The 16,412-nt window shown below is 34.4% G+C and overlaps 2 protein-coding genes across 2 annotated transcripts; both read right to left on the bottom strand.

Moving 5' to 3' along the window:
• Positions 1-1,678: 1,678 nt before the first annotated feature.
• Positions 1,679-6,863, bottom strand: LOC140151991 (uncharacterized). The gene is made up of 2 exons (XM_072174292.1): positions 6,459-6,863; positions 1,679-2,337 (listed from the first exon to the last, which is right to left on the bottom strand). Exons 1-2 carry the CDS (start codon positions 6,861-6,863, stop codon positions 1,915-1,917), a joined length of 828 nt encoding a protein of 275 aa, XP_072030393.1. The 3' UTR covers positions 1,679-1,914.
• Positions 6,864-7,136: 273 nt separating this feature from the next.
• On the bottom strand, positions 7,137-14,494 carry LOC140151992 (uncharacterized). Its single transcript, XM_072174293.1, has 2 exons — positions 14,069-14,494; positions 7,137-7,288 (listed from the first exon to the last, which is right to left on the bottom strand). Exons 1-2 carry the CDS (start codon positions 14,361-14,363, stop codon positions 7,137-7,139), a joined length of 447 nt encoding a protein of 148 aa, XP_072030394.1. The 5' UTR covers positions 14,364-14,494.
• Between the last annotated feature and the right edge of the window lie 1,918 nt (positions 14,495-16,412).

Below are 16,412 nucleotides of genomic sequence, written 5' to 3' on the forward strand. Positions count from 1 at the left end.
CAAGGTTATGCAATCTGATGTTTGGAAAACACAATTTCCCATCAACAGCATTGGCACTCAGAGGATGATTTAAGGAAGCCTCATCATGCACTGTAAAAGTGTTATCACTAGAGTTGCAACTGGCACTTTACTTTTAAAATCTCATTGAACTCTGACGGTGCAAAAGATGTTGTTTTAGAATTGCCCGTGTGTCATTATTACTTGGTCGATTTCAGACCTGAAGTGATGTATGCATGAAGGATAATTCACACCTTCTGTAGATAACATAAAATGTGAAATCGACCAACCTTTTGAAGATGTTTTTATTGTAAAGATATCTGTCAAAATTCAAATTTAACCATGCACGTGTGTATGCAGTGGGTTGGCAGTGGTGTCGTATTCACTCACACAGCTGTGCTAACCGCAAGACTTGCTGGGAAGTGCTGAAATCATCCTGTGGCACCCAGAGTTACTGCAGCGAAGTACATGGTTTTGAATGTTGGCAGTTATGTCAACATTAAAAATAATGTGAATATTTGTGTTGATTTCACATTTAAGGGGGTACTACACCCCTCGATAAATTAGTGTCTATTTTTGCATTTTTCTCAAAAACTAATAACACAGTGGTAACAAAAGTTATGTATATTATAAAGGCAAGGAATCCAATTACTACACTGGAATTTCAGTGACCCAAGGTAAGCGGATCGTTATTATGATAAGAAATTAGGTACCGCTAGGATGTACCTCATTTTTGATCATATATAGGCCTACTGAACCGCTTGTTTTGAGTCACTGAAATTTCAGTGTAGTAATTTGGATCCTTGCCCCAATAATCTACGTAATTTTGTTACCAGTGTGTTATTATTTTTGAGAAAATGCAAAAATAGTCAAAATTTACCACAGGGGTGTAGTACCCCTTAATGTGATACAGTAAGTGTGAATTAGTCTTGAACACACATCAGTTGTGTTATCAAAATGGATTAAATAATAATGTCACATGATAACTACAAAATGCGTAGTCTCCTCCGCAGCCAGTTTGGTTACGCTCCCTCCACACAAACAGTCTGCCAATTGCCACTTATAACGTTGTTCTGATTGGCTACACGATTGTAGCCGTAGAGCTGTACATACGGGAACTTGATTGTCCTCACTGAGCTGGCGAGATGGCAGGTCAAAATTGCGCATGAATAATAAAGTAGCCGTCTACCCGATCGACCAATTGAAAGCTTTGTTTGACGTCAAGCTGTATGACGTCGGCAGAAAACCGTTAGCGAATCAAAAAGGACCAGTTCGTGATCATTGGCAGACTGTTTGTGTGGAGGTAGCGGAATCAAACTGGCTGCTGTGGAGACTACAAAATGCGATGCGATTTTAAAAGTCAAGTAGCATTGCGACAGCCTGCTACGCTAATTGTTGTAATTTTGTGAACAAATGGTAAAATGTGGTTCTAATATGCATCAGTTACGTAATAACCGTAATTATTTATGATAATTATTTTATTTTTATCATTGTTGGCGTGCAAAGATTGGTGTTTAAGTGTATGTTTGAACCATATTTAGACTTTGTTCGCAAAATTACTGGCTGACGATTTGCCACTTTGGTGATGACACATGTTAGGAGTATGAATATGTCGTCTTGTGGGTTTAAAAGGTGGCTGTGTACTTTCAGACATAAATGTAGTAAGCGAGAACGAGCGAAATAGTGAAATAAAATCCATGAAATAGTGCAGTTGGAGTTTACAAATCTAGGTTTTCTTTGTTGGTACTATTCAAAACATAACAAAGTACATATATATTTGAAAAAAAAAGAAGCTCAATTTCGCGAAAGGAACAAGGTCTTGAGTACACAACCACCTTAAGACAATGATGCACGATATTCATATAAGGTGATCACTTTGTATAGCTATTAAAATGTTGGAAAGTAAACATATTGGGTCTATTCATTAAATTTGTCTCGTGCAATGTGGTCTTTGCTAACTAGTTCGTCTTTCATGTTTTTCGTGATCGATGGAGGTGACGGTTGTTTAAGCTTGGTTTCCAGGAAAGCTGGTGCTATCGGTATCTCCAATTCGTCGACTTTGTTGTAGGTGGTGTTTGCTGCTTCGGGCTTTATGTAAATGTCTATTGGACGGGCATGTCTTACTTTGATCGTTACTATTGCCCCCATTTCATAAGTGGTAAGGTCTTTGGTAGCGTTTTGATATTCCTGTGTGGTAATTTTGAAGCGAGGAAATGATTTCGAAAAACACCTAAATGTTGTGACTGGTCCGGCTATGGATAGAATTGCTGCTTGGATATCTCGTATCGTCGGTTGTGGCTTAACTACATCCACACAGGATGACGTGATGTCATTGATGACCTGTAATTGGAGATAAAAGATTGATTTTATAAACTGTAAAATAGTTGCAATTAAAGTAGATTAAATTCCCCATAAGGAGAAATGAAGTCATTGGGGAACGATTAAGTTAAAGAATATATGACATTTGCATAATATGAATATTTGTACCTTATTACTTAATTCTTTCTGGGCACCCGTATAATAAGGAATGTTTAATGACTTGAAATCAGTAATATAATTTGATGAGATTTTTAACGTAAATTGTGATCAATGGAGGCTTTTAATATGTTTGTGTCTTAGCTACTTTAGCCCTTTACACACAGACATCATTATTTAGAGGCAGAGGACTGTAATCATGTAATTATGTCATGATGAGATGAGACATAGGCCTAATTTACATACAATATTTTGCATTATCAGACATGACATTGTTCGCCTTTGTAAGTATGTGTCTTATGGACATCGCTTTTGAAGCATATGGAAATCTGGGTATGTCAACAAGATTGTCAAAGAAGATGGTCAGAAAAGGTGGTTAGAAAAGGTAGTCAGAAAAGGCGGTCAGGTTATGAAAATTCCCTGGCAATATGAGAAATAAACCATGATTACACGATCGTCACGTTTCATCATGTGTACACGATCGGGTCAGTCCGCTGAAGAAGGCTGCATGTAGTAGCAATAGGTGAAAATTACGGAGGTAAATATTTGTTATTGAGATGAAGAGTCAAAATGTTTCTACATTAAGGGATCCAAAATGAGCGTTTATTGCGTTTCGACAGTATCTTTTGTGGGACATGAGAGCACCTCAGACCTATCGAATTGCATTTTGAATACGAAGCATGTCTTTCTGATATGAAATAATTTTCATTTTTTAAAAATCACAATATAATACAAATTTTATGACAAATTATAAAAATTTGATATTTTTCAAATTTTTGATATAGGCCTATAACAGTCCTCGAAGTAAATTATATAAATTTAATGATTTATTCTTAAAGTGTATGTAGCAGTGAGGAAATGCCGACGGTCAATTGAAAATGTTGACCTTTCATATTGAAGATATGGATTTTTTCCCCAAAAGACCTAATTTTTTTTGGTGTTTTGGAAAAAAAATCCATATCTTCAATACGAAAGGTCAAAATTTTCAATTGATCGTTGGCTTTTCATCCCACCTATACATACACTTTAAGTATAAATCATCAGATTTATAAAGTTTACTTCAAGTATTGTTAAATATCCAAAATATCAATTTTTAATGATTTGCCATAAAATGTGTATTACATTGCGAATTTCAAAATTAAAAATTATTTGATATCAGAAGGACATTCTTCGTATTCAGAATGCAATTCGATATGTCTGATGTGCTCTAATGTCCCAAAATAAATACTTTCCAAACGTTCATACCCCAGCCCTTAAGTTGTATGGAGGTGAACCATATAAATTGGATGTTTATGTTCAAGCATAAGGCCAAAAAAAAAAAGTTGTTTGTTTGGCCTCCACCGCCCGCTCCTCAGATGAAGGCCTGACCAATTTTTTTTTTTTTTTCAATTGTTTTTTTAAAAATAAAAATAAGTAAAATTCAATTTGTTTTTCAGATTTGAAGTATCTCTGGACCTAGCTAGAGCTAAATACTAAGATCTTTCATGGTTGAAAATTAAAAAAAGCCCCCAAAAAACATTTTGTGTCTTCAATATGCAAAGTTATAACTTGTGTTCATGTTCATGTTCAAAATACATTGGATTTGAAATCATTAAAAGACTATGATATGAACACAAATTATAACTGTAACTGCATATTAATGAAACAAAATGTTGGTTTTTTAAAGTGACCATTAATGATTGTAGCATTTAGCTCTAGCTCGGTCCAGGAATGCGTCAAATCCGAAAAAAAAAATAGAAAAAGAAGATCCTCCCGCCCGCACATCCTCTTTCAAACCTGTGGAGAACAAACAAACAATTTTTTTTTTGGCCTAAGGAAGCTTATATAAACATAAATTTGGAACTTGTACTATTAGTTTATTACATGTTTTGACAAATCTGTTTCGTAAAGGCCGTTAGGCCTTTAATCTTCAGAAGGCTTAATGTATAATGATGAGGGTGTTTAAAACGTTTTACTAGAATAAAACGAACGCAAAAGTTTGATTATTGTATAAATGATTTATTTGTTATTTATAATGAAAAGAAAACAGCAGTTTTCCTGATATGTCAGAGGTCAAAGTGTCCCAAAAACCCGAAAGTTACAATGACGATTGGGCTTATTCATAGTGAGCGTGTAGAATAATTCAAATATCATAGATATAATTTTTTAGGTCCTGTGGTTTTTGAGTTATCTTGTACAGAGGGCTGAAACAACAACACTTTTTTTAAAACGTACATAACTCATTATAGTAATTAACAATAAAGTAAGCAAGATTTCCCAAGTATATGATTTATAGTAATGAACTTCTGCAAAACACAAATTAAGTGTTATTTTTCAATAATATATATTGATTCAGATAATGAAAATCTGCTTCGATCAACAATACCTTGTTACCCTTAACCCATATTCACATTCATGCTGGGCATGCTGAAAAATACCATGAATATGACCTTGTTAAGTGATAATTGTGTTTACTTTATTGATTATTGACTCAATGACCCTGTATACCTGAAATGATAATTGTCTCCTCTCTAAACTGAGAAGTTAAAAGGGCATTTCGTGATCCACAGCCTCATTCCCGCCACTTTTCTCAAGAAAAGTTGAGATTTTTATATCACTGGAAACCCGTGGCTACATAATGTTTATGTACAAAATATTTCTTGCAGATTAATTCGTTTAGCAAAGATATCGTGACATTTGAATTTCGTTCTGGTGCACCAGAACGAAATTACAACGCATTGTCTATGGAGCAGTGTAATACTCATAATCATGCATAACTCGCGAGCGCAAAATCGGGATCTGAAATTTTGGGAATAGGTTTATTTCGTGGATATCTAAGGCAAAGTAAAAATAAAACATGTTTCACGTCCTGGTTTTGAAAAAAAAGGAGGAAGAGGGGGCTTTTTATTTTCTATTTTGTATCGCAAAATTGGTGTAAATCCCCATACTTGGAGCTGTTTTAGCGTGTACAATAAATAATGCCTGGAAAAAGGAGGAGGCCCTTTTTTATTTGTTGTTCTGAGAGTTACACCCCCTCTAATGATCACAAAACTTTCCTAAAATGTTTCTTGTATCTTAACAAGGCTATAGAAAGCATCCCAACTTCCTAGACATATTTTGTGAAAAGCTATAACTGAATTTCAAAAAATAAAAAAATATTGGAGGAAACCTCAAAAAAGGGAGCGGGAGGGGACGTGAAACCTGTTTATTTTTTTTATTTGGCCTAATGAAAAATGACATAAATAGAGGATGCTAGGATCACGAAATACTCCTTTAAGTGGCCTGTGTAAAACAAAACAAATTTCTCTTGATAATTTCATTTTTGTGTCACTTTAAGCATATGCTTTAACATCCATATTGGTACTAAAAAGTTCAGCGTGTATTTGATTGAAGATGTCTGCCAAGATGATGTTAGAGTGAAACTGTGATGAGCAACTAACACAAGCGTTACAAGCACTGGTCATTTTTAATGAGTACCGGTAGCTATTATAAACCATTCTTGCAAGGCATATTTAATGGTACTGTACTTATTGTATGGTGAAATTGATTTGGTCAGACTGTCTACTATACTGCCCCCCCCCCCATGACAAAAGGAAGTATGGGACAATTTTTTCAAAATGCCTTTTTTGGCTTCAATTAACTGTTTATACCCCTATCTTTTTGTTTCATAAAAGTTTGGCTAAGTTATATCTTCAAAAAGTAGGTAAATCGAAAAAATAATACTTGCTTCCTTAGATTTGTACACACAAAAGTATAGGGCATTTAGCGAAAAACCACCACAAAAGGAAGTATGGGACATACAATTGGAAATTTGTGATGATTTTATGTAAATAATTAATCATTGTTTTAAGGAAATGGTAGTAGTACGTAATAAAGCAGAGTAATAATGTGACAATTTGGGTTAGTTGCATGCTGATATCATGATTGTGTGGAACAATTGGTGGCCAATGAAAGCTTAATTGATTGCAATTTAAGGTTAAATAGGGCTATATGAAAATTTATCTTACCTTGACAATGATATCTTTCTGATTTTCCCAGTGGGTAACGTATGCTGCAGCACGTTTGATATATAAGATAGGAATTATCTTTGCAAATGTTATTTGGGTGTTGTTGATGATAGTTCTGAGTGTGTTGTCCAGAACAAAGAGAGCTACAGCTACTCTTTGTATGAGTTCGATGTGTTTGGAAGCTGGAGTTGGTTTTCCTTCCTTTATAGCTTCCAGTAATTGGTCGGTAAATTCACCGTGTAGGGATTGCAAATGGTTGAGTGCTTCTGGGCCGAACGTATAAATCAAATTTGGTTGCTCTTCAGAGAAGGGGTGCGCCTTATGAATTTCCTTGATGCATTGTACGAAATCGGTCGTGAAAGTTTTGGTTGCCAAGGTGTCTGTTGCTGCCCTTGCCGCTTCCATCTTGGGGGAAGACAATGTGGTACACAAATCATGAGCCTGTCTAAGAGTCCTGAACCTTGGCTAGCAATGGTATGGGATAAAAGGACTGCGGGGTTGAGATGTATGCCGCCTAGTATGCCGACGGGGCAGTTTTCGGGTATATTTCGACGACGTTGGGTTGCATAGTCCAGAGTGATCTTCTCTCCACTAAACAGTTGGCAGAGGGTTGACACTGAAAACCTCGACTCGTCACTTGGTTTCATCAGATTCGTGAATACATCAGCCATTTCGGTGCTAAGTATGAAGCATTTTTCTGTTGCGAAAGGTATGTTGACAGGCCACTTGGAGATACCTTTTCCAGAAGGAAGGTAGAAGCTTCATCTTTGCAGCGTCTTCTATCATTTGTAAGGGATGAAGTGCAGCTATCTTGAGGGCTTGTGACTTGCCTGTATGTAAAGAAGAGAATGAAATTAAAAGATTAGGACATTATTGTTTTGGGATGTGAACGTTGAACAATATAATTAGGTCAGAATAAAAGATATTAAAATGATTGCTTGAACAGGGTATATGAAGTTGTCGATGTTTACAAAGGGCTACAAGACAAATTAAAATATTGGAATATAATAAAGAAAGTCATGCATTGGCAACATGAAGGAAATACCTATTGCCAAATTGGTAAAATGCATACGTGAGCCCAATTTTGTAGATCATAGCATGGAGTTTGGGTGTGTGGTTTCGAAATGTCGTAATTAAACATAAGTTTTTTCAAATATGAATACTAATACTCAAATCTAGAACAAACAATCATTAGGCGAAGTAAAAAAACAAAACATGTTTCACGTCCGGTTTTGTGAGAAAAAGGAGGAAGAGGGGAGTTTTTATTGTTTATCACAAACTCGGTGTAAATACCCATAATTAGAGCTGTTTTAGCGTAAACAATAATGCCTGGAAAAAGGAGGTGGCCTCTTTTTAGTTTTTTGAAACTATCTCTTCTTTTTAGATATATATTTTGAAAAGTTATAACTGAATTTCAAAAAGTAAAATAAAATTGAAGAAACCTCAAAAAGGAAGCGGTAGGGGACGTGAAACGTGTTTTTGTTTATTTGGCCTTATATTTAGAAAGATATAGCAAACGTTCATGATAGAGATTGGACCCAAAACAAAGTACACCCAAATTGATATCAATTTAGAATGTACCCATGGTGGAAAAATAGGAATATCGTTGTCATGACATAATCTATGTACCCTCTACTAGTACCTCTGTGAATGTCAAGTTCACAACTTTGGTACTTAGGCATTCCTGGTCAAAGTCTTTAATGACGTAGTGGAATACAAGGTTTATTTATCAATTTTAATCAAAATTATTCGTCAATTTTGCGGGGCACTTGAGTTGGCTCGGCCATATGGCAATTGCAGATGCAGTATTTTTTTTTTGTTCACGCGAGTGAACATTGAAACCATTTGCAACCACATCTTTTATGCACAGTTTATACCTTATATACCATGTGTCTTGAATAACTATTGTAACCTCGCATCCCAAAGAGACTAGGAAATAATGCCTAATAATCTGATACCCACGTTTGTATGCCTTTATCTAATCGTGCTCTCCATGACAAGGACAATTTAGCACAATTAATATTCAGTGAGACTGCTCAGAGGATAGTCAAATTGAGGGAAGACTAGAGCTTTAGCGAGCATGTTCACAGTACTAGGTGGAAGATAATTCTTGACCCTACCAATTACACCGATACGTTTAGATACATTAGATGACATATAATTTACATGTTCACGCCAAAATAAGTTTGTATCAAATACAACACCTAAATATTTATATTTATTTACAATTTCTATGCTCTCGTTTCCATAGGTAGTAAGCCAGCAAACACAAAACGTTTTCGACATCATTCGCAAAAGGTTATAAAAGGTTATCAGAAAACGTTTAAATGTCGGGTTATATACAGGGTATATTAAGAGTATAAAACGTTTTCATAACCTTAAAAAACATTTTTTGATAATCTTCTGCTCAGCAAACAAAAATGTTTTACAGAAAACGTTTAAATGTCGGGTTATATAAAGGGTATAAAAACGTTTTAATAACATTTCAAAAACATTCTTGAAAACCTGATACAAAACATTTTAAACAAAATGTTTGTTGGGGGGTTGAAAAATATTTTGCGAAAAATGTTTGCCCAAAATATTTTCAATAACGTTTTAAAAACGTTTTCATGATCTTTATATATCCCGACATTTACATGTTATTAAAAGGTTTGTACCTAAACCAAAAGCCAAAATATAACTTATTTAAAACGTTTTTAAAACGTTTTTGTGTTAGCTGGGAAGAGATATGTCCTTAAATTTACTTAATTTCTGACTAGAGCCAAAGAGCATGATCTTAGTCTTGTTAATGTTTAAAGTGAGTTTATTAGATTTGAACCAGGCTCTGGACTTGAACTATAGCTATCATATCAAGGTTACTCTTAAGATCAGTCTGTAATATTGTTGGATCTGGTGAAGTAACTAATAGAGTTGTATCATCTGCATACATTCCGCACTTACAATTAACAGAATCCGGTAATGAATTAACAAAAATAATTAATAACAGAAGACCCAATATTGTTCCTTGTGGTATCCCAATATCAATTGCTTTAAAATCAGAAAGAGTATAATTTATATTGACAGCTTGGGATCTACCACTCAGATATGATTTGAACCAGTCCAGTGACATGGCAGTGATACCATATGAATACAATTTATCAAATAAAAGATCATGATTTACTGTATCAACATGATGAAAGGCTTTTTTAGATCTAAGAAAATAACCCAGTTACTTTACCGTCATTCATGTTACTTAAGATATAATCATTTACATCTAAAAGAGCAGTATTAGTACTGTGATTATGTTTAAAACCTGACCGACATGGATTTAAAATATTGTTTAAAGTAAGATAATTGTAAAAAAGTAAGATAATTGTAAAGTTGATCATGAACGGTTCGTTGTAAAACCTTAGATAATATTGGCAGAACTGATATAGGGCTATAATTGCTGAATTAATTCTTGCCACCATCCTTGTAAATAAAATAGGTGTAACTTTTGCTTTTTTCCACATATAGAAGAAAAGACAGAAGTGAACATGGAAAGGTTACATATGTATGCAAGGGGGTGACAGATGACAGGAGCAGCTAATTGCAATAGTTTCATACACACATTGTCACTACCAGTACTTTTGTGATTTGAAAACGTACAAATTTGATCAAACACAAAATCAGGTGTTATAATATCAAATTTGAAATCTGCATTTTCAACATAATGATAAGTATCACCGAGTTTACGAACATCATCATTACTACACTTAAATTTATCAGCTAATGTGTTTCCAATAGAGGTAAAGTAAGTCTTAAAATGATTAGCTGTTTCCTTATAATTTGAAGTGAGCCCATTCTGAGTTTGTACATTAGTAACAATAGATATATTCTTAGGAATGATTTTCGTAACTGTACTCCATAATTTCTTAGAATCTTTTACATTGTCGTTGATGACTTTGTTACAATAGTTCCTTTTAATGTGTTTTAAGTTTATTGACTTTGTTTCTTAATTGTCTTGCCATATTCCAATCATCAGAATTATTGGTTGTATGAGTTTTGGCAAAATAATAGTCCCTGTCCTTTGAAAATTTAATATAATCTCCTGTAATCCAATCAGGTAATGTACCCTTGACACGCTTCTCTTTAACAGGACAATGAACATTACAAGCATCATCAAACATAGTTTGAAAAGTATGGTGTGCATCATCTACATTTGAACATTTTATATCATCATCCCAAGTAGCTTTTTTTCACCCAGGCTTCTGCTCTGGGTGATATTACATTCAGTTTAGACCTTGTCCTTTGAACCCAAATTGGCTACTTTGAAACGAAGTAGCCAAATGCATTTGCTTCGTCCTCATCAAAATTATTTTACAGGATAATGCAGAGTATGTAATGGATCTGCAGGCTACTAAAAAACTAACCTCACTCCCCATGACAAAATTCATAAAACTATATTCAGTAGAGCTTGACTTTGTCTGAGGTCACACTTCTTAAACATCTATGATTTGAATTGCATTGTTGTTCTCATCACAGACTGAATTAGAAGGAACCTATTATAATCGGACACTAAATTAATTGTAAAAAATCCTTCTGCTCCCATCATGCAAGTTATTCCACTTAGACTGTTTGATATAGGCCTACTTTTATCAAAATAATGAAGTATTGATTAAGCATTTGGCAGTGAAACATTTTCAATCACAAAAATCACAGATAGGCCTACTCAACATGAGAATATCTGTGCAATGTTTGACAGAGAAGGTCACTAAGGGAGCGATCGTTATTTATGGCAGGGGGGAATGGGTAAATTTAGGGGAACCTGAAATATTTTTGTGGTCTTGAGGGGGAACCTGAAATTTTTAGTTGAACCAGGAGGGGGGATTGTTAAATTTTAAATGGAGAAAATTGGTAAAAGAAGGGGGAACGCGAAAATTTTGAGTAGACGCGAGGGGGGAACGCGAAATTTTTTGTCGATATTTTTTCCAAAACACCCATTCCCCCCCCCCTGCCGTAAATAACGATCGGTCCCTAAATCTGGCCGTCACAAGTTCATAATTAGTTTTGATTGATCTTCATGTACCAAATCATTTACTTTAATAAATTGATATCCTAGCTGTGATCTCTGAGCCAAATGTTCTATAGCATAGTAACACCACATGCATCCATTTATATACAAACATATTGGCATAATGGGGACTGATGTTCTCTGACTGCAGTCAGAGGGCAACATGTAGTACCAGTATGGCTAGTAGCATACAGGTAGTTCATATACTTAGGCCTATTCAGCAATCATAGGTCAGTTGTGGAGTACTATAAGTTCTTTGGTTGAATCATCACCTTCTTGACTGATCAGAAGACCTGTGTTTTATATAGGCTTACTGCATACACTGCCTACCTCTTTGCAGCTATGTGGAGCTAAGGTGGGGCAGTCCGGGGGGGAGTTGTGCAGTCATGTGTCCTCCGTACGGCCTGGGTATTCTCTTTTAAAGGGATTTTTATTTAAATAGTGTCAACAAAATCATGTTCATTCTAATTTTTAAAAGACCTAGATTTAATGGTTTTCGATTGAGCCTTAAGTTGCTTAATTTTTCGTACAATATAAATAAGTGAATGATCAGAAAGCCCTAAACTATGCACACCTGAACATGATACGATGTTAGGTTGTGCTAAGTATAGTCACTAATTAATTGATTAAGATTACTGTGATTTGAAATTGTGTACATAAACATTATGTAGAGGTTTCCAGTGATATAAAAATCTCAACTTTTTTTGAGAAAAGTGGGGGGCTGATGCTGTGGATCATGAAATGCCCCTTTAATATAACATAAAATCTCACCACTATGTTATATATCTATCAAGTCTACTAATATTATAACCATCTATAATGAAGTTCATCATTGTCAATATGATCATTTAGCCATGCTTCATTTAAACATAAAATATCAATGTTATTCTCCTCAAGAAATATTCTGATATGATCCACTTTATGACGCATACTTCTGATATTTACATGAGCTATATCAGTTCGGGGGCACTCGTAATAACCGGACGTCTCTGATTTCAAAGTCGGGTCAGTGATTTCACATACGGGGGTCTGTGATATCACATACGTCGAGCTTTGTTGACAGTTCGGCACTCGATGCAGCACATCGGAACGAAGCTGAGTGTATTACAATAAGGTTTCCTATGTTTAGGAAATATCTACCTGTGCAAAAATTATATCTATTTGTGCAAATTCTGACAAATGGTCCCAGAACACAGTTATATAGATTGCAATGGCTAAAATCAAATGTTTTGATGTAAATTTTTTTACAAATTTTACTATCCAATTCATGAATTGAATAGTAAAATTAGCAGGCACTCAACATGCTCAACTTGGGCTAGCTACAACCCTGATAAGGCATATACACCAAATTATTCCCATTGCGCTGGCACGTTCATCAAAATTACTTATATCGTTTGCGACTGGGTTTTGAAACTAGGGAGTATGTGATTTATGAGACGTCTCTAAAATATGATACTGTAAGGTGATATGACGCTTCAAGAGTATTTGATATCAGGGACGTCTTTGAATTAGCATTGCCCCCGAACTGATATTAGAACCTTTTGAAAGAGAACATTTAAAATCAATAAAATTTGCACCAAATGGAAGCTCATCATTGAATACAAAAAAAAAGCAATTGTTGAACAGATGTATGAATCAATATTGTTATTAACAGGAATTATCATATCAGTATACAAGATACATTAAAGTCAAGATTACAGTTATTACACACAATATTATTACAGTTATCAATTTGAAAAGAACACTCACCAGACTTATGACAGTTGTAGAAGATTTTTGTTTACCTTTTTTAATATCCTTGGTATTATAAGATTCATCAGGATCAACATTCAATCTTTGATTAGTATCATGATTTGAACATTTTATATTAGCATCAATTCCATTTTTTACATTATCATTTACATTTTGAACATTAGTTTTCAAAATAGTTTCATTTGTAACACTATTAATTTCGTTGTTATCAAAATAGTTTGTAGCGTTATTTTCACCTACAATATCATCAGTAGAAATATCAATAATTGGTCTATTGATGTGAGTGCTTGAAACTTGTTTAACAATAACATCATCAATACAGTTTACATGAAAATGTAATGAACAGTGTAGAGCATAGTCGAGTACTATACACCTGCTCCGTGAAATCTGTCTTTTTAAAGACAAATTTGTGTTTAATAAGTGACGAATAAAATTGGTTAAGTTTATTTCAAGAATGCGGTCATAAATGGTAAAACAAACAACAGTGATTCCAAGTCAACAAAATGAAGCATGGTCAAGTGAGCGTTCACCGTTGTGAAGGATGCCACATTCAGATCGGGAATATAATACGGTATCTCGCCGGTATTCGATCTGTACAGTATTACAATTTGTGTCATAGTATTGGCAAAACAGATTTCTAATTCAGAAACGATAATTATACAGAACAGAACATTGATTTCAACTGGTAAAAATACTGTAGCAATGTGTTCCGCAAAGTTGGGGTATTTTCATTGCATTTGCAACGGGTGTGAAAATGAAAGTACATATTGAATGCAAGCTATGTTGAATGGACTAGCTCTAGATTTAATAGAATAGTAATACTTACCAGTGGTTGGTGGACCGCAAATCAGACTGTACAAGACAGGCTTGGTAGTCATTCCTGGTGTAGTCTGAATTTCTGCTCCAAGACTGATCAAGAAAGCTGCCACTGCTACGAGAGAGACAAGGGTATACCCTGGGCAAGTATATGATGCTGTTGATTTGAGTTCAATGAACTCGGCAACTTCAGCTGAAACAAATTCAGTTAAGTCCATTGGCAGTTCAATTAATCGCTTCTGAAGTAATGCCCATGTTTCATCTGGTTGGGAGTTCAACTTTGCTGCTGACCGTGCAGACGGCATATTGATGTTGTTGGAAATTCCTAAGTACTGTAGTCCTGAATGTAGCGTATTTGATATGTATAAATTCGCCAATAATATACTAATATATGGAAAGGTTTGAATTGCGCTTTAGTTGTGAATCTGCATGCGAACGATGGAGATGTCGAAAAGAAAATGGTGACTATATGATCTCTTGTTTTCTGAATATATCTTGTAAATAATATTGTAACATCCCTTATATTGATTATGGTAATGAGCTGTAGGCCCTGGCGTGTATATAGATCTGTATGTTTGTGCATGTTCCGTGGTTCATGTGCATTGTCTGGGCCATTGTCACTCGACTGTTAGTTAGGAATGGGCGTGGTATGATTGAAGAATGAATAACTTAACATAAATGCATTTGTGGGGAATTATGATTGGTCAGATGAGAGAAGACAAGAAACTTTATTATCTTGTCTGGTGGGATAGTATAGTGGTGTACAAATTAGAACTTGCATGGCCTTTAATTACTATTATTTGTAGAATGGAAACAAATTCGCTTTTAACAATGTTGTCAACATTGGAAACAGTATAATAATGAATATCTTCAATCTAAGAAATAAAGGTTTAAAAAAGATATAACGTTGTCCTGTTAGGAAACTTCTTAGAAGTTTTCTAATGTACCAAACATGGTTTCCAAAACAAGGAAAAGGTCCCATAATAGCTGAAAAAACCATGTTTGTTTTTTATTGAACCTTTAAGACTAAATAAAATTAGGGAGCCTTTTTGAGAGTTGAAAGTGGGAAAGTGATCCTGATTGGACAAAATAATTATTTAAAAATTGTATGTCTTAGAATGTTTCACTCACTTGTATTGTCAAATATTATGAATAAAAAGACAATATTAACAATAAAAGTTGTTCTTGTGTTGATTGGTTTGTTTGTTTGAGAGAGCTATTATTTTGAATTGTAAATGAACACAAACTAATTCAAAAGTAAAAGATATCTATCGAAAGTCAAAGGTCAAATACCATCATTTTTGTTCAGCAACGATAATGCTGTAGGATGTAAAACATGTAGCCCTTAAGTTAGGCCAAATAAACAAAATTAACATGTTTCACGTCTTCTTTGTTTCCTTTGTTGGGGTTTCTTCAATTAAATTTGTATTTTGTGAAAGTCAGTTATTTTAACAAAACAAATATTCTTCCTATAGCCTTGGTAACAAACTAGAAACACTTTAGGAATGTTTGGAGATAAATAAGGGTAAATAAAAAGATTTTGCCTCTTTTGTGCAGACATCTAGTGTACGCTAGAACAACTATCATTATGGGTATTCACGATTCTGCTCTAAAAAATAAAATGCCTTTCCTCCACCTTGTTTTGAATAAGTCGGATGTAAAACAGGTTGTGTATTATTGAACTTGGCCTTATCTATTAGTATATATTTTTTGAAATGATTTGTCTTTCAAGCTTGGGTTAAAATGCAGTAGGTTCAATTGAGAACTTGTATTGTTAATATTAATTATGTTTAATGAGTATATTTATGAATGTTATATTTATTATACTGGCATTAAACATGTTAAAGTGAAAAAAGCGTGGAGAAAAGGGATTTAATTTGGAACTGCAAGTGTAATTAATAGCTGTTCTTTTTGTGTTGTGGAATAATTTTGTGTATCGTTACAGGGAGTTTAGAATTGGATATAATTTGAGCCATGTACGTGTATTGGTCGATATCATGCATTAGAACTTGAATGTGAAAAATTGCGAATAAGGTGTTGAAAAAATTTGGAAGGTGGAACGCCGCAAATATATTGAAATTGGTTCTGACTGTTGGCGTTTGTAAAACACAGAGCAATCTTTCATGTTCCTATTGTGGAATATGTTTCATTTGTAATACTCATAGTTGAGTTTGGAAAACAGGAAATAGTAAATGCAAAAGGAGCAATCGGCATAGATCAATGAATATCAAGTTTGCCGTCTATCTATTCGATTGAATCGATTTGAAGCCATGAAGGACCGGCTGTTTCAAGTGATTAGTTTAAGAAGCGATCAACATCATCTTCTTTGTGTTTATATGATTGTTTTGAATCTT

This window comes from Amphiura filiformis, chromosome 5 (genome assembly GCF_039555335.1).
Source record: "Amphiura filiformis chromosome 5, Afil_fr2py, whole genome shotgun sequence".
Classification (NCBI taxonomy): Eukaryota; Metazoa; Echinodermata; class Ophiuroidea; order Amphilepidida; family Amphiuridae; genus Amphiura; species Amphiura filiformis.